Source organism: Microtus oregoni, unplaced genomic scaffold, assembly GCF_018167655.1.
Source record: "Microtus oregoni isolate MIOR12 unplaced genomic scaffold, Mior012 000022F_ref0000154, whole genome shotgun sequence".
In the NCBI taxonomy this organism is placed as follows: domain Eukaryota; kingdom Metazoa; phylum Chordata; class Mammalia; order Rodentia; family Cricetidae; genus Microtus; species Microtus oregoni.
Window position 1 is genome coordinate 1,540,443 of NW_024543081.1, and position 18,152 is coordinate 1,558,594.

At 39.6% G+C, this 18,152-nt stretch overlaps 1 protein-coding gene across 3 annotated transcripts in view; it reads right to left on the bottom strand.

Moving 5' to 3' along the window:
- Window positions 1-18,152, bottom strand: part of Cntn1 (contactin 1) — a 280,077-nt gene that overhangs the window by 96,099 nt on the left and 165,826 nt on the right. For all 3 annotated transcript variants that reach the window (XM_041672023.1, XM_041672024.1, XM_041672025.1), the window contains exons 4-7: window positions 11,706-11,838; window positions 8,111-8,283; window positions 5,725-5,820; window positions 1,623-1,829 (exon numbers count right to left, since the gene is read on the bottom strand). In XM_041672023.1, coding sequence (XP_041527957.1) covers window positions 1,623-1,829; window positions 5,725-5,820; window positions 8,111-8,283; window positions 11,706-11,838 — 609 coding nt within the window. The remainder of the gene's footprint in view (window positions 1-1,622; window positions 1,830-5,724; window positions 5,821-8,110; window positions 8,284-11,705; window positions 11,839-18,152) is intronic.

An 18,152-nucleotide genomic window follows, 5' to 3' on the forward strand; every position in this document is an offset into this window, starting at 1 on the left:
AGTGAGACCTTGATGCCAGTTTTAAGCCTTTTGGAGTCAGAATCTGCATTGCATTTTTTTTTTCTCAGAACTTTCCAGTGGTTTACATACTGATTTAACTAAAAGCCATGGGGTTAGCTGCTCTGAGCATCAAAGGAAGGGAAGAACTGATAAATGCAAATGTTACTTGTTAGGAAACACAAGCAGTTATGTTACGGCCAATCAGGCTAAAGAAGACTAGGAGGAAGAAGTAGTTTTGCTGGGACAGTAGTGAGCACGTCTTGAACACTCAGCATCCTGGAGCGCTTTGGGGGACAAGTCTAGGATGAAGATATAACTAAAGCCTAAACACAAGAAAAAAATTAGAGACGTGAATTTACATGAACACCTCTGAAAATGTGTAGTTTAGGGAGAATATCTAGAAACAATGGCAGAGGGGTATGAGGAAGAGGGACATCTTGTGATTCATGCTTGCCGGAGGGGGTGGCAAGCCTTGAGGAAAGGAGAAGGAACTCCTTGAGAGGTGGATAAAAAATGTCAAATACCAAAAAGAATGGGCACTGAAAACTGTCCTTTGATTGAATGAATGTGAGTTTCTTAGGCTTTTTCCAGATGGCCTTCACTGACTAGGAAAGAACACAGTGAGGGAGAAGACAGGATCCTGAGACGGTAAAGGAAAAGAAATGAGCCATGTGCTGTCGCCCTGAATCAGGTGGGGTGTGAGCCAGAACAACCGAAGGGGTTGACTGTAGGAGGTGACATCGGTGCACCACTGAGGAAGTGAGAAAATGGGTAGAAGACAGAGGGAAGGCACAAACGTGAAACCAAGTGGGAGAGGTGAGCAAGGCCCCTTTCCAGACAGCTCGTTTAGCCTTGTGGCCAGGACTGTCCAGCCAGAACGTCAGCAGTGTTTGCTGAATATCAAATGACTGTTTCCTTACAAGACGTGAAGAGGGTATGCCAGTGGCGCCGTGGCACTTCCCACGCTATGGAAGGAGAGGAAGCAAACAGGACCGTTTTGAAGAGGGTACTCTTCACTCCTAAAGTAGCAGAAGAGCTGGGGTGAAGCTGGGATAAGGGAAACACAAGCTGTGGTGTGATAAAGCACACCTCAAGGAGTGCTAAAAAATTATGGAAAAAATTTGAAATTAAAAATGAAGTTGGAGAATGACCCCAGCACACAGGCCACAGTAATCTATACTAATTACTTAAAGCACAAATAGCGATGGTTTCTTTTAACTTGTACCATGTAAATAGTTCCCAAAATAATTAATTTTTTTTCTGATTATCTAATTGTTTTTTTTAAAAATTTGACTTAAGTGTTTAGTCTCATTACAAATGCACTAGAGAGTAAAAATGGTCATGAAACAGAAAGCAGATCCCAGTCATTTCTGTGACAATTCTGTAGGGCCTTGAACCAATGAATCAACCTTCCATATACTTCCTGACCTGCAAGTGATGAACATGAACTCACCCATTTTTGGGAAACTTTACTGAGTAAAACCGAACTTCAGAAGCTAAAGACTAAGTCTTCCCTCCAGCATACACTATATGCTGCCCTCCACAGGAAGACAATGAGTCATTATTATAAATGCACTTTAAACAGACAACTGCAAAAACAGCATAACAAATAAAATACTTACGTTCAGGTATTGGAATGAGGGGTATAAACTTGCTGAACACACTTTTTGTAATAGAAGGGCTGGACACAAAGCAGGAGTAGTTGCCTCTATCAGAAGCCTCAACATTTGCAATGTAGAGATTGCCATTGGTCTGAGACACAAACCTTCGCTTGTCCATTGTGATAAATACAGGGAATTCATTCAGGAGCCAGCGGTAGCTAAGGTCATCTAGAAGAAAATATTGCCCACTAAATATTAAGCTTTTCTCTGAAAATAAAGTTTCTGCTTCCTAATTACAAGTCAACTGTCAGTGGCTACAAATCTATAAATATTAGAAGTTGAGATATTTTCTCATAACTACCCTATTCTCAAGAATATAATTGTCATGGTGAACAACTGAATCTATCTTTCTGTATCTATCAATCATCTATAGCTAGTACTTTCGAGATTCTCAACATTCTTCTTTTCATTTCATTGGGCTAGTGGTTTTGGGTTCTTTAAGAAAGTGGATTGAGCAAGTCATGGGAAGCAAGCCAGTAAGCAACAACTCCCCCTATCATCCCGGGCCCTGCCATGGACTCTACAGTTCCTGTCCTGTCTTCTTTTGCTTGTGAGCAATGAGGAGGAAGAGTAAGTTGAATAAACTGTTTCCTCCCAAACTTGCTTTTTGGTTATGGTGTTTCTTCACAGCAACAGAAACCCTAAGACGACATATAACTAATATTCTGCTAAAGGAACACAGCAATAAAATTATTTGTAATGATATTCTGATATAAACTTAAATCATTTCCTCATTCAGCCCTCATCATAAAAGCTTCTTCTTGCAGTACAGTACTGACACCAAGTCCCACAAGTAGACAATGTGCAGATGATGAGAGACTTTGGAGCACTCAGCCTTAATCAAATGCCTTTTGTCAAGACTCTGGGCTCAAAGGGGAAAAGGAGAAAAAAAAGATTGTAAAAACCAGAGGTGGCAGATGTCACCAAGGAAACAGTCTCTTCTAGACACAGCAGGACTGATACACACATAAGCTCACAGGAATTGTTATGGCATGCATAAGACTTGCGTAAGTTTGATCAACAATAAATCCAAGAAGTGAGAAATAGAAGTGGGCCCAAGTTTCAGCCCCCAAAAGAGGCTATTTACAATTGATATCTGATGGGAATGGGGAAATAAGTTTTTTTCCAGTGCCCTGTTACTGTTACTTGGTGCATCAACCACACTCCAGGTTAGTCTTCATGCCCAGGAGTAATTGACAAACATAAAATCTATTCTATGTTTTTTTTTTGTTTGAGTGTGTGTATCTGAATGTATTTTGTTTTGTTACTTTTTGTCTTTTCTGGATGGGGGTTATTGTGTATTAACTTTTTGCTGCTTTTGTTTTCAGGAAGAGAGGCAACCAGAGAGAGGGGAAGGGAGGAAAAATGGAAGGGGGAGGAAGGGAGCAAGAATATGAAGTTAAGTGGGTAGGGAGTGGAGAGGATTGGAGAAGCACTAATCTGGGAAGTAGAAAGGACACTATAAAATAATTTGTCTTAGGGTTTCTACTGCTGTGAAGAGACACTGTGACCACAGCAACTCTTACAAACTCATAAAGAGTTTAATTGAGGAAATGGATTACAGTTTCAGAGGTTTAACCTATTATCGTGATTACCATCATGGCAGGGAGCATGGCAGCATGCTGGTCGACATGGTGCTGGCTACATCTTTATCAGAAGGCAACAGGAAGCAGACTATGACACTTAAGCAAAAGAGACCTTAAAGCCCGCTCCCACAGTGGCACACTTTCTTCAATAAGGTCACACCTCCCAAAAGTGCCACTCCCTATGAGCTTATGGGGCCAATTACATTCAAACCATCACAATATTGTATGTGATAAATTTAGAAAACAAAATATCAAGCAAAGGGGGGAAAAGGAATTTCCTCCTAATTTTGCTACTGTTATGAATCTGATGTACAACCCCTGAGAAGGTACAACCCCCAGTTTGAGAACCCTGCTCTAACCACCTTAAGGTGGTAACCACTCATGTCATGTGACTCCTCTGTTCAACATTCTGAGTGCAAATATCACTAAAAGTTAAAGTACAGGGTTCCTATGCATGCATGATAAGGTCCTCCACAGCACAGCTCCTGGAACCTCCATTGCATGTCTTACTGCCTTCCATGTTATTCTCTCCACAGCACAGCTCCTGGAACCTCCATTGCATTTCTTACTGCCTTCTATGCCATCCCTCTGCCGCAGATAATCTGCCTTGCATTGCACCCAGGGTCCTACCTCAGCCTTTGCTCTTGTTGCCTCTCCCTTCTGGAATGTCATCTCAGATGCTTATACCATTGGCTCCTTCACATCTTTATGGTTTTAGTCAATCAAGAGTTCCTTCCTGCCAAGGCCCCTTCTAAAATCTAAATTATCCCCTACCCTTTCCTCTTCTTCTCCCTCTCTTTTATCCTGTACCTTTAGGTACTCCTGTCACAGCAGAGGGTCTCTGAGGGCTGGTGGCTTTTATTGTTCTGTTCCACTGGGGTGTCCTCTGAAATGAGCAGTGTCTAGGAGAGGGGAAGTGCTCACAGGGGTTTCTTAGTCAATGGAGCGCACCCATTGTTGAGTCACTGGGCAGCCATTGCCTTGTTTGTGGGAAATACTATGAAGAGGAGAGGGATTTGCTCATGTTTTCGGCAGTTCCTCAGCAAAAATCTACTCTCTGATGGAATCCTGCTGAAACATTGTACATAGGCCCCTCCTATATGAGCTAATTAATTGTTTTTTTTTGGAGTACAGAGAAAATTACAAGTATTTTATAAGAAAATATATGTATAATTTTCATATATGCATAATGAAATTTCACATAAATGAAAATTTACACGTAATATATGTGCATAATTTTGTATGAAATATAGATGTCTATATATCTAGGAATACATACAAAGTCAGTGCATTCCACACAAAATTACGTATAGCAGAGTGTTCTGTTTCATTTTCTGTGGATACATTTTAAGTCACATTTAAAATATAAAGAACATAAAACATATTTCTTTTTCAGGGACTATATGAAACAAATGAAAACAAGACTGTGAATATATTTTATGACAACCCGTTCTTTTATCCATATCTAATGAAAGAAATATGTATTCAAAATTGAATTTTTAACAGATGATTTTTAATTTTGTTCCCTTTCTGAGGTACACAATTATTCTCATAGATCAGTGACTTTAAGGACATTAATAATTTATCATGTCTTTATCCTTTTCTAGTGCTTACTTATAAATCACAGTGTATTGCAAATATGAAGTTGAAAAACTGATGGATCTTACATCATTCCTCAGTGCTCTTCTAATTATGAATATTCAACATAAGTTCTGGAAAATCTTCCGTAATTTCTCTTTTGTGGTAGAAACTGTAATAAGGTACAATCCAACATAGCTACTCTTTACAAACTAAAATGACTAGAAACCCTTAGGTTTAGGGCCAAGTGACTAAGGAACCCAGATAGAAAAGCATCTACAACCACTTATAAGTGATGACCACAAAGTGACGCTGTTGCAGAATGCTGTACTCTGGGTATGGTACAGACATTGTTCTGAGGAACGCTCCTTGGATGTGTTTACTCTGCTTGAGGCTGATTCACTTAACTTTCTAGAATGGCTCACAAAGCTCCATCCCTTCCCAACATATAATTATCTTATAGGGAGTTAGTGGCTCCTGGAGGAAAGGCGTTTTCTTCAGTGGTGTAGCTGTTCTCCATGCTTATGTAAACAACACCTCTCCTGTGTCCCGCTAAGGGATACTAGTTAAACTCACTGCTTCATCAAGCTAGTCTTTGGTGAAATCCTTTCTTAGATGAATGTCCTGTCCATAGTGAGATGTTTTCCCCCCAGGAAAAGTTCACAGCACAAATGCAAAGAATGAATCTCATTAAATTAATGATGGGCCATGATTGTTAGATAAATTAAGCAATTGTTAGCGTATTATCATTACCAGAACACTCAGATGTCCTGATTTAATTCCTGAAGTGTCTATAGTTCTAGAAACTCCATTTACTTGGAAAGCAGTACAGAGGGTCGCAGAGAAGCACCATGGCCTTCCCTTCCTGAGGGGTTTATAGTTCGGGAAACCCCACTTACCTGGAAAGTGATATGGAGGGTCACAGAGAAGCACCATGCCTTTCCCTTCCTTCACTTTCACCTCCGGACGCTCCTCAGGAGGAAAGGGGTCGAGATCTAGTTTTCAAAGGGAAAAGGAAAATGTTCACTCTGCTCAGGAGAAAGAGATGTTTGTTAAGTGTGATCTTTCTGTAACTTGCATGTACGATATGGCAGAGCTGAGCTGACTCTGGACACCCGTACAAAGCATCTTGTTTTCACAGCTGGGATTGGCGCGTGCCATCCAGTTCTGTCATGGACTCAGAGCATCCTGCACAATTCTGACAACCATGAAATTTACGGCTAACCTAAAAATGTTCCTTTGGGGTTAGGGAGGTTCTCAGTGAATGCCAGTGAGAAATACAGTGAGGTCAGTCCAAGACAAAAAGCTGCAGAAACTAGAGAGGAAAGACAGGTGTGCATCCTTTCTGGCCAATGCTTGGAGATTCAGTGAAAGGAGCTGAGGAATGAACGCAGGGGATAACGGCAAAGTGATCCACACAGCCCAGACTCCAACCCCCAATCTCTTTTTTCTATGTGCTTAAAACTTACATTTTGTTTGATTTCTTGATCCTTAAGTGCTTAGGTTCTTCCTTTCTTTGACTGAAAATGGTTCTCATTAATTTCTTCCTCTCTTTCTCTTTTGTGCTCCATACCCAAATCATAATACCTACTTTTAACTCTGCTTAACACATTGCCTGTCTCTGGAAACCTGTGTGCTCTTCCTGTCATATTTTTTCCAGAGGAAAGCCCAAAGCCACATCTCTGGACTAGAGGTGCTAATGGCACCTGAGTGCCCTTTCCAGCCTGCTCATTTGATATTTAATTAAACTTGGCAAAGCTCTGTTAATCTCTGGTTGTGGAACAGAAACTCACATGCTCAGTTCCATCTTAAAGTTATTTCTCTAGCTTCCATGCTATTGCAGTAAGAGAAGAGTGTTTCTGTCTCTTCACTTGGCTTTCTTTGAAAATTAAATATAAAAAGCTTTAGTGCAGTGCGAGTACTGAATTATTTTTCTAGTTTGATGTGTTTTATCTACAATGCTCATTGCTTTAATATCTTTGTGACTTGACCCTTCCTGGTGATGGATATGCTTTCTTGAAACATGGTTTTCACCCTATAATGTATTTAGCAAAGATTGAAAATGACATAAAATCACAAACTGGAGTTGTATTACTGTAATAAGCACCCGTTTTAATGTAATGCTGTCTTGTAGTAGGATACACTTGGCCAGACTCCCAAAATAATCACACAGAAACTGTATTAATTAAATTACTGCTTGGCCTATTAGTTAGTTCTAGTTTCTTATTGGCTAGCTCTTACATCTTAAACTAGCCCATCTTTATTAATCTGTGAATAGCCACATAGCTGTAGCCCACAGAAGTTAAACACTGAAGAGCCAGATAATTTCAGGGATGGGGCGGGGTTTAGGAGAGGTACAGGGCACTTTGCATATCTCAGATTTTTTCCTAATAGATAATTCTCACCCCATGAGGGCCTTCATGCTGGCACCACTTTGTCGATGCTAGATTGCAGAGAACCGTCCAGCACTCCTCACCATCTAGTCCCGTTTTCTCTTCCATCATCTTTGCAACACTAATAGTGCTGTGCCTATGCTGAACTTACCATGCAAATCACACTACTCTGTACAATGGCTTTCTTCTATGGCACATCTTGCCAGCAGCCTGCTTTTTAGTTTTTTTTTTTTCTCTTTGCTGAACACTTAGCATGACAGTCACTCAGAATTACCATATCTTAATTGAAATTTCACAAGCGTGTTACTCATGTCACCAACAACAACCTGCCACTTCTAAATGAGCAGGTCACGTGACTTCTTTAATAAGCCACACGTAGTCACTACGGTTGGAATGATAAGGTAGGAGGGTTCATATTCATAGGGACAAGAGTTTTTAGTTTTACTTATATGTGAGAGTATATGTGTATGTGCATTTGTGTTTGTGTAAATATACTTGATATTCGACAGGTGTGTGTGTACGTGTGTGTATGTGTATGTTTGTGTAAATATATGTCATATTTGGCAGGTGTCTGTATGTGGGTGTGTTTGCTTCCTACCCATGGAAGCCAGAACAGGGCATTGAATGCCACGGAGTTGGAGATATAAGCAGTTGTAAACCACTCAACATGGGTGCTAGGAACTGAACTTGGTGCTTCCGGAAGAGTAGTTACTGTACTTAACCTCTGAAAGATCTCTCCAAGAGAAGTACTTTTCATGGGAGATAAAAGCTGAGATAGTTACCATCGCAGAATTAAACCCCAATTTATATAGACCTTTATCAATAACCAAAACACTTGGAATTCCATTCCACACCAATAAACCCACTCTTTAAAATGGTGGTGATTACTTACATCCAAAACTCAGGGTCGCCTCCGTGCTTCTGACCATCCCATAGTTATTGGATGCCAAGCAGTAGTATATCCCAGCGTCTTTCTGCTTGTCAGGGTTGTTGATGACAAGGTTTCCACCTACCATACTGTATCGGTCATTTGTCAGGTCAAGATCCCCATTATTCATTCTCCATCTTGAGAAAAAGACATTAATGTCACTTGAAGGTCATGGGACCTGGAAACTCTGCCGGGCTAACCTCAGACTGAAGTGTTTCCATATAGCTCCATGGGAAGTGAGATGGTTGTACGGGACTCACTGATATTTCTTAACCTGTAATTCTGAGTATTTGGAAACATGAATGATAATTTAGCTAAGGTACAAAATGTAAGTTCATGTAAGCTCATGACACATCCCCTCATCTTAAATGGGGCATCCTAAAAGAAAAACGTGTTACTGGGATTCATTCCAGAAAATTGATTTCTTATTGCTTAGATGCTTGTTAACTTCATTGCATATATAGTTTCATACACACACACACACACACACACACATATATATATATATATATATATATACATTGTATAAATTATTAAAAACATGTCTGTAGAAGACTTAAAACATAAATTATCATTATCTGGCTAAAAAAAGCACAGCAATTTTCCAATAAAACTAAAGGAGGTAGGCTGTCTGCTCAGCAACTAACACACATTGACCACCAGGGGGCGATCACACAGTTTAAAATTACTCCATTGAGTCTTCACTCTAAGCTATAACTAAGTTAGCAAAATTAGAAGTTCTTCAGCCTGGATTTAGTGTTCATTTATGCTTTTCAGAAATTCTTTAAGGGAAACGTTTGTGGAAGGCATTTCCCTCCACCATATACTCCTATGTATAGTGGTGCCAATGTATAGTGGCTAAGAATACCACCCACTGAAGGGGATAAATAGAAGTCTGCTGTTGTTTTGTCTTTTGAGTGAGTTGCTGAGAAGAATGCATGTAGAAAAGAGCTTTCATTTCATAGTAAGAAACCATTTTACAATCATCCCATGCTGTGCCAGTGTCTGTCTTTTAAAGCAATGTCCCTGAAAAAACATCAGACAAGAGTCCTCACCCTGAAGTTTAGGGGGCAGTCGTGGCTGCTTTTTTTGGTGCCAAATACATTTCTGATGCAGGTAAGGATAATGGCAAAAGTGCATGATGTCAGGACGTGTTTATGATATTTCTCAGGTATAATTTTTCTGCCAGAGCTAATTTCTAAAGCAAGCACGGAGCACTATGTGTGACAGAGCTGCTGGAAGCCAAGCAAGCGCTGTGGAGCAACCACGGCGCATGTTTCTCGGTCAGGCAGCTTCAGTGGCTGGAGTTTCCCCCACTTTATTGGCTGCAACTCGCATTTATTGCTTTGACTTCCTCTGGCTATGGTTGTTTGGGATATCATATAATTTCCTACCTCATTGTGTTAGGTAAGACCATTGTTGGCTTTCAGAAATGGGTGCTGAAATCCCTAGGCATGCCTTTAGAGGTGTATTTATATGGCAGTGCTTGCTGCCTGGGCATGGAGATGGGGGAACGTGTGACAAGGCTGGTGAGTGGCAAGTGAAGTTACTTGTTATGCATCTTACCTCACAGGGTGCCACCGTGCATAAGCAACCACCACTGAGCGTGCTACAAATACAAGACTACACATGAAGGACGGATTGCATGATTACCTAAGGCAGTGCAGTTTGCCCTGTAATTTAGTACACTGGAAAAACTTCAGGCATTTCTTTTTACCACCAAACAAGTCTTCCTCCTCTTCTCTTCCCCTTTACCTTTCATTTGGTTGTCAGATGTAGCCACCTCTCTATCAGGATTGAGCATCTACTTGGCTCCCTCTGCTTCCTATATTGATAAATGGACAGTCAAGCCAGCTCAAGCTGGGGATTTTGTTTGGCTAAAACCAGTGGGGTGGAGTCAGTGGCATGTTTGCCAGATTACATGTTTGCCATCCCTACAGCCTCTGTGTGGGGAAGCACAATAGCTCTGTCCATGCTATGTTCCTAGAAACACTGAGCAAAACTCCTGCTGATTGGTGGCCTCCAAGCCAGTCTGGAGGCTGCTAGTACAGACAGGATCGTGGGATCTGTATCCCTGAAATAGGCTCGAGATTTCACACTATCTAGAGGTTTCTTAGGAAATCATCATGCCCGTGTTTTGGTCCAGCATCTGTGCTTCACTTACACAGTCAAGCCAATATCTCTAAAGTAGTATTTAGCATCTTTTCTTGTAATTTTTTTCTGTGATAAATCTCCACAACCTGCCAGTAATGTCAATCCATGCCCAGGACTGTGTAAAGAGGCCATTGCAGTAAGTCTAGCAACCAAATGTTTCTTAGAACAAATGTGTTCTACATAATTTATATTGTGCTCCCATGCAAGAAATTGAAGCAATAAAAATAATTTCAGAAGGATGGTGATTTTATATATAAATCCATATTTTACTTTAGTAGTAATCTTGTAATTATAGCCAGAGGCAAGAAAAAATGAACACAATTATAATTAAGTGGTGAGAAGGGGCTATTTTCCTCGGTAATAACTTTTTATAACAATAGTAGGAAGAACGTCTACTATCAGACACTTAATTATTAATTGATATACTTCAATTAAGTCAGGTGACAACTATCCACTTAAGTCCCATTTCCCCATCACTTGGTTTTCTTTCATAGAAACATTTTTCACAAAAGAAATTCAAATTTATTGGCATTTAGTCAACTTTTAGTCTTTGAATCGGATTAAATTGTTGGTATAGTTTTATAAACTCTCTGTAGCAGAGAATCCCACTTTTACTTATTACCAAGTTTTTATGATACCACAAAGAAGTAACCCAGTAACAGAGAAAGAGTTGTTCAAGCAATTTTCAGAAGATAGAAATGTTTAAGACACATTTTCTTGTTATTCGTGTGTGTGTGTGTGTGTGTTTGTGTGTGTGTGTGTGTGTTTTGATACAGGGTTTCTCTGTGAAGCCCTGGCTCTTCTGGAACTCACTTTGTAGACCAGGCTGACACACTGTCTCTGCCTCCCAAGTGTTGGGATTAAAGGCATGCATTACCACTGCCTCGCTAAGACATATTTCTGTGCTGTCAGAGATAGAGGTTGGAGATCACTTAAAAAGAATAACACCTGCTAGAATTAACTGTGCAAACTTTTGAATGTAGTTAATATAGAGATATTATCAGTCACTAATAGATTTGGGTTATCCAGGACAGTGCACATAAAATTAACTTATCTTCACACACACAGAGAGACACACACAGGCTCACATAGATACACACACACACACACACACAGACATACACACACACACGGCTTTTATGTAACATTTTGTTTGTTTGAAAGCACAGTTCATTAGAAAATATGAAACCAACCTGTATAATCTGTGTATAAATAAATTCTTACATACATTTAAGAAAACTATGTATATAAATATCGTATAGTGTTTTCAGTAGTAGGTATTCCATATTTGAGTCGATGGCCCTTACAGACCTATCCTAGAGATTTCCCTATAGATCTGAGGTCACAGTCTCCTGTTCTCTGCAGCCCTAGCCCTCCATCTGAAAAGCGTAGAGGGGTTCATTACTTGTAAACCGGAAATGGGCTGGCTCGTGCCCGGCAGTTGAGTGAAACTTTTCCTTCCAGTGACTCCTCTGGGTAAATGGTATTGATTGGTTGTTCTTCAAAAATAGGTCCAAATCCTTTGTCCTCTTCAGAAACTGAAACAAAGACAAGATGATTTTATAGCATACCACTTTGTAAGTCAAAGAGAATTTGGTTTCACCAAAAGTACTTCTTTTCTACCTGTCTCATTGGTTCCCTAAATGTACCATTTGCCAGCTATCTCTCTACAGCTCTCTGTCTCCCTACACACACACACACACACACACACACACACACACACAGAGACGTGCATGCATGCACACACGCACACATGTGCACACATGCTTACATATACACACATGCATGCAGGCAAGCACACACACACACACACACACACACACACACACACACACGTTTTAGCCTCCAGGTTCTCGCCTGAGCTTTGAACTTTTCAGCTTTCTAAAATCATAATCCTAATTTTCTTATCAAAGTTTGTACATTTGGGACGCAGGCCTGGTGTTAACTCCTTCAGAATGCTGCCTCCCATCCTTCAGGGTCTAAATGACCCCCTTTTGTGGCCCTATCGTTCCCCGCTCGGTTGCAGGACTTAACAAGCCTGCTTTGACATTTGATGCAAGCTTCTGTGTCACCACGCTGATAGTGCTTGGGGACAGGTGTCTTCTTTAATCTCTATGCCCTGCTACCTAGCTGCCGGGCGGTCCAGAATGTAAAGGAGGTGCTTAATGATTTTAGACGATGAGAATGAAGTGAAAAATGAATTTCTGAATATTCTGGAGGAGATTATCCTCCTTTGAATTTTCATCTCCTGGAACATAAGGCCAGGGTTCATACTCAGCTGTCATTTGCGACCACATATAAAACATTATGAGTATGGGAGTTGATGAACTGGTTTGAAACCCATCCTAAGTGCCCATCAAATACCTGGACAAGGGAAACACTTGTCCATGGAGTCCTTTCTGGAAGGAAGAAGAAATGAAATGGCAGGAAACGTTGAAGAGGCGTGTCACTAGGGTAGCAACATCTACAAGCAGCGGAGAGTCATGGGCTCTGAGGGACTTAGTAGTGAGCCATGTGCCTCCAAAGGCAGGAAATTCTGCCCCAAGGGCACTCCAATAAAAGCAAACCAGGTTCACTCCTCTGCTTGTGTTGTTGTTTTTGTTACTGTTTTGTCTTTGTTTCTGATTTTTGTTTATTTAAGACAGTCTCATGTAGGCCAAGCTGACCTCATACTCCAGATTTTCCTGTCTCTACCTCCCAGGTACTAGGAATGCAGGCATGTGTCATTATGTCAGGCTACCCCAGCTTACTCTTTTTCACCTTTTTTTTAATTTAAAATATGCCTTTTTATACAATATATTCCAATTACAACAGTTCCCGACTCCTCCCAGTTCTTCTCCATCCAGATCCATACCCTTTCTACCTCTCCATAGAAAATAAACAAGCATATAAGAAATAATAAATAAGACATAATAAAATAAAACAAAAACAAACTCATTATCATAGGACAAATAAAAACAAAAACAAGAGAAAGAGCCAAAGGAAATGCACAAGAAATACATGTAGACTCAAAAACATACACTTTCACACAAACAGGAATCTCAAACACACAGAACTAGAGTTATAATAAAAATAAAAGACGCAGAAGGTAAACATAATTAATGATAATAATAATAACAATAGATAAAATTTTTAAAAAAGAGAATGTTTTGTCTCAATATTATAAGAAAAAGGAGTTCCAAAATACCATTGAGTTTGTTTTGTATTGGCCATATAGTGCTGTATATGGGGCCAACGTTTAAGACTAATTTGCTTACTCAGTGAGATTCATTGGGAGAAAGTTAATTTTTCATTTGCAAGTGTTTATCAACTGTAAATAGCTTTTGGGTTGCGGATGGGGCGTGTGTCCATTTCTTTCAGTTCTAGGACCCTCTTGTGCGAACTGTCAGTCCTGTGTCTGCTGCCACAGTCTCTGGGAGCTGATGTTTGTTGGACCTGCTATGTACGAAAGGCCTGTTCACTTGGTGTATTCCATCCCTTCTGGCTCCGACCACACTTTCTGCCTCCTTTGCTGCAGAGTTCCCTGAGTTCTGAGGATGAGGTTTGATGGAGACATCCCATTTAGAACTATGTGTTCTAAGGTCCCCAAATCTCTATGCATTATTTGATATTGGGTTTCTGTATATGTTCTTATCTGCTGCAGGAGGAGGCTTCTCTGATGATGGCAGAGCAAGGTACTGATCTATGCATATAGCAGAATGTTGTTAGGGTTACTTTATAGCTATGTTCCTTTAGTGTTTAGTTTATCCCCAGGTCCCCAACTGATCTAATCTCAGGTTTTTGCTTGGCCACCCAAGCAGTGTTGGTACGGGTCCCACCCATTTCATGAAGTGTGCCTGAAAACCAATCAGATATTGATTAGTTCCTCCCTCAAGCTTTGTGCCACTCTTGCACCAATGTATTTTGCAGGCAGGTCACTTACGTAAATTAAAGGATTTGTAGCTGGATTTGTGTTCACATCTCTTCTTTGGTAGCATGGAGAGTACCTTCAAGGCCCATGAACAGTAGTCTATTGGGGTAATAGCTCTAGATAGGCACCAGCTTGACAGTTCTGGGTTCAACGACTTCTGTATGTTCTGTCTTCAGTCAATTTGTGGCTAACAATCAATAGTTTTGGAAATAGTCTAGGTTGTTTGGGGGGTTCCCATGATGCCTCTTTGGCTAACCACTTGATTGGACAAACCTCTTTTCAGCAAAAGAAGCCTTGTTTGTTGATGAGAAATGCCCAAGTGGGGCTCTGCGCTTGCTTTTTGATAGATGGTAAACTCAAGCGTATAGTAGCTATCATCTTCTCCAACACTGACCTTTGAGATATTGTCTGAAAGAAATGCCATCCCCTAAGAGTGGCAAGGCCCTAACCTTTGTGATATATTAGTAATTTTATATATAAAATGTGAAGGCAACTCTGCAGCTTATATAAATATTAAGGAATTTATGGTTAAAGTTTTATAGGTCAAAGAAAAATATTGTTGAAACTTTTCTCTTTTTCTAAATTTCACATCTGTTTATTTCTGAATTTTCCATCTAATAATTTTAGATTGTGGTTGACTATAACTCAGACTGAAGTGACTTGACTTCTCTGACATAAGATTAATTAGGTTTTAGGTTTTGTTGTTGTTTTGCTTTCTTTTTTTTGCCAATGAATTGTTTTATAAATTTATGGGAAACAGATCAAGAAACACAGACAATATACACTTGATAGTGAAAGATCATGACTATATAAATGTTTACATTTTGTAAAATAAAAAAGCATTCCTGAGTATAAATACTTAGACTAAATTAGATCATGTATACATTTTGGTGACCTTTCCAAAGTTTCACAGAGAGCATCTTCTATTGAACTAATTGCTTTGTCAGTGGTGTCTACCCAACAGTAACTGGGTTTCCAGGAATTCTGCTTTAGTTCTGTTGCTGTTATAAAATTATCTCGACAATAAGCAGCTTAGGAGAAAAAGCTTATTTAGCTCACAATTCCAGATTATAGTTCATCATTGCAAGGAATTCAAGGCAACTAGTCACAACCACAGTCAACACACAAAGGGAATAAATGCTTGCATGTTTACGTATGCTTACCACCCCCGCCCTTCTCTATACATATACAGTCCAGGAACAAAGCTGTGGGAATGGTCCTTCTCGCAATAGGCAGCTCTCATACTTCAAGTAAAGCAATGAAGACACTCCCCCACAGACACGCCCACAGCCCCACCTGATCTAGACAATTCCTCGTTAAAACTCTCTTCCTAAAAATTAAAACTAAAATAAAAACAACAACAAAACACTTTCCTGTCAGGGAATTCCATATTGTATCAAATTTATACTTAAAATTAACCATCAAGCCAAGTGAATATTTTAGTTAATAAACCAATAAATAATTTCAAGGTAGAATAAACTAAAAATGTATAGTCTATGTATGACACCATGTTTTAATTTCACATGGTTTTCTTTATTCTTAGTTTGAAAATCAATATTGTGTTCAAACTGTGACATTCTAACAAGAAATAGCAGAATTATTTTATTTATTTATTATTTGGTGGTGATCATCTGTCTTCATTTTCCATATAATTACTATTTCTGCTACTCTAGCACTTAGAGTAACACCACTCACCTCAGGGAGGGTGGGTTCTTCATGCTCAGGTAACCATTTTTACAATTGCCTCCACAGACACAGCAAGAGGTATATCCAGTAGGTCAGTGGTTCTTAATCTTCCTAATGTTTCGACCTTTGAACATAATTCCTCATGTTGTGGTGACTCCCAACCATCAAATTATCATTGCTACTTCATAACTGTCATTTTCTTCTGTTATGAACAGTAATGCAAATATCTGCTATGTGACTCCCAAAGGTGTCACTCCCACACTTGAGAGGCACTGCTGCAGGTGTTTTTATATCTGGTTACATCAACAAGTAAGATAAATAACCACTAATCTAGCCCCTTGCAACATGAGATCCAAAACCATCATGGTAAGCAATGAAATTCCACTATTGGTTCTTAAATTCTCACATTCAGTTCAAAAGACAAACATGTTTTATGTATCTCCCTGAGTCCCCAGCATTTCAACAGTGCCAACAATGTTCAAAATTCCAGGATTTAAAAATATGCAACAATTAACTATGAGCTCCTGTAAAATAAAACAAACTTGCTCATCTAATATATAGTGATAGAGAGCAAGATTTTCTCTTCTGAAAGAGAGAAATTAGACAAAAGAGAAAAAAGACTGGCCCAAAGAAAAACAGAAACATAGCAGGATAAACACCCTCCCATATTTTTCCATGTTCTACGCAAATCAAAACAACTCTGAGATTCTATCTTACACGAAGATCAAAAACACTGATGACAACTTGTGCTGGAGAAGTTGTGAGGAAAAGGGAACACCCCTTCATTGCTGGTGGGAGTGGAAACGGGTATAGCTGCTTTGGAAATCACTATCTCAGAAAATTAGGAAACAACCTACCTCAAGACCCAACAATACCACTTTTGGGTATATAACCAAAGGGTGCACAATTATACTACAAGGACATGTGCTCAACTATGTTCATAGCAACATTGTTTGTCATTGCTCGAGCCTGGAAACAACCTAAATGCCCCTCCACCTAAGAATGGATAAAGAAGATGTGGTATATTTACACAATGGAGTATTACACAGCAGAAAAATCATAATGGCATCTTGAAATTTGTGGGCAAATGGATGGATTTAGAAAACACAATATTGAGTGAGGTAACGCAGATCCAGAAAGACAAATGTAATATGTGCTTACACATAGTGGCTTTTAGACATAAAGCAAAGAAAAACCAGCCTACAATTCACAATCCCAGAGAACCTAGACAACAGTGAGGATCTAATCTACATGGGAAGTAGAAAAAGACAAGATCTCCTGAGTAAATTGGGAGTAAGGGGATCATGGGAGAGAGTAGAAGGGAGTAGAAGGGGAGGGGGAGAAAAGAAGGGGAGTGGAGAAAAAAAACATATAGCTCAATAAAAACAATTAAACAAGGCAGAATAGCCTTTCCCACAAAGACCTTCAGTGAGTAGAAGGTTGTAATTATTGAGGTCACTACCATGATGACTAGGAGGAAAGATGGGAGCAACAGCAAACTCCTATCTGTTGGCCAGACTTTTCTAGGTATATGTCAAGATTTCCCCAATTCTTAGACTTGGATTTTCCAGTAGAGTTGATTGGAAGTGTTTTGGTTTACAAGTAGGTGCTAAGTTGCCTTGGCCAACACACTGTTCACTGTTATTTTATTGCCATTAAATGTAAATTTAAATTAGTTAAGATGAAAAAAAACATTTTTCTCTTCTTAATGGAAATATTTTGCACAAATGATATGTGCATATTTTCCAACCCTCCATCAGCATCTAACTTCTATAAAGACAGATATGAAACCTTAGTGAGATAAAATAAGTAAGCTAAATTAATTTTCAAATGGAAAAAATTCACATTTAAAATATTTCCATTTTCTTGTTTCCAGGATAGGGCTATACTGTTTAATGAACGTTTGTTGCTTACATTTCTAGAATTTTCTACCCTGGATAGAAACTAGATTCCCTGTGAAGTTTTTCAATGATTCTGTACATGTTAATTGGGAATTGGAACTGGCCTTTAAGAGCAGCAGTTACTGCTGCAAGTCTTTGCAAGTCAGGACCATTGTCATGCTTAGCAGGAATCCAACCCCAACACCCAATATGGTGACTTCATGGTCCCCTAACTCAACAGAAAAGCTCAGCCCCAGAGAAAGAAGATCTCATGCTGGGATAACACAGCATGAGACTCAGCACAGGACCCATTTAGGCAGCTCTACTCAGTCTGCTGAAATGAGTGCCTCTGTCTCTTGCTGTTCAAGCAGTGAGA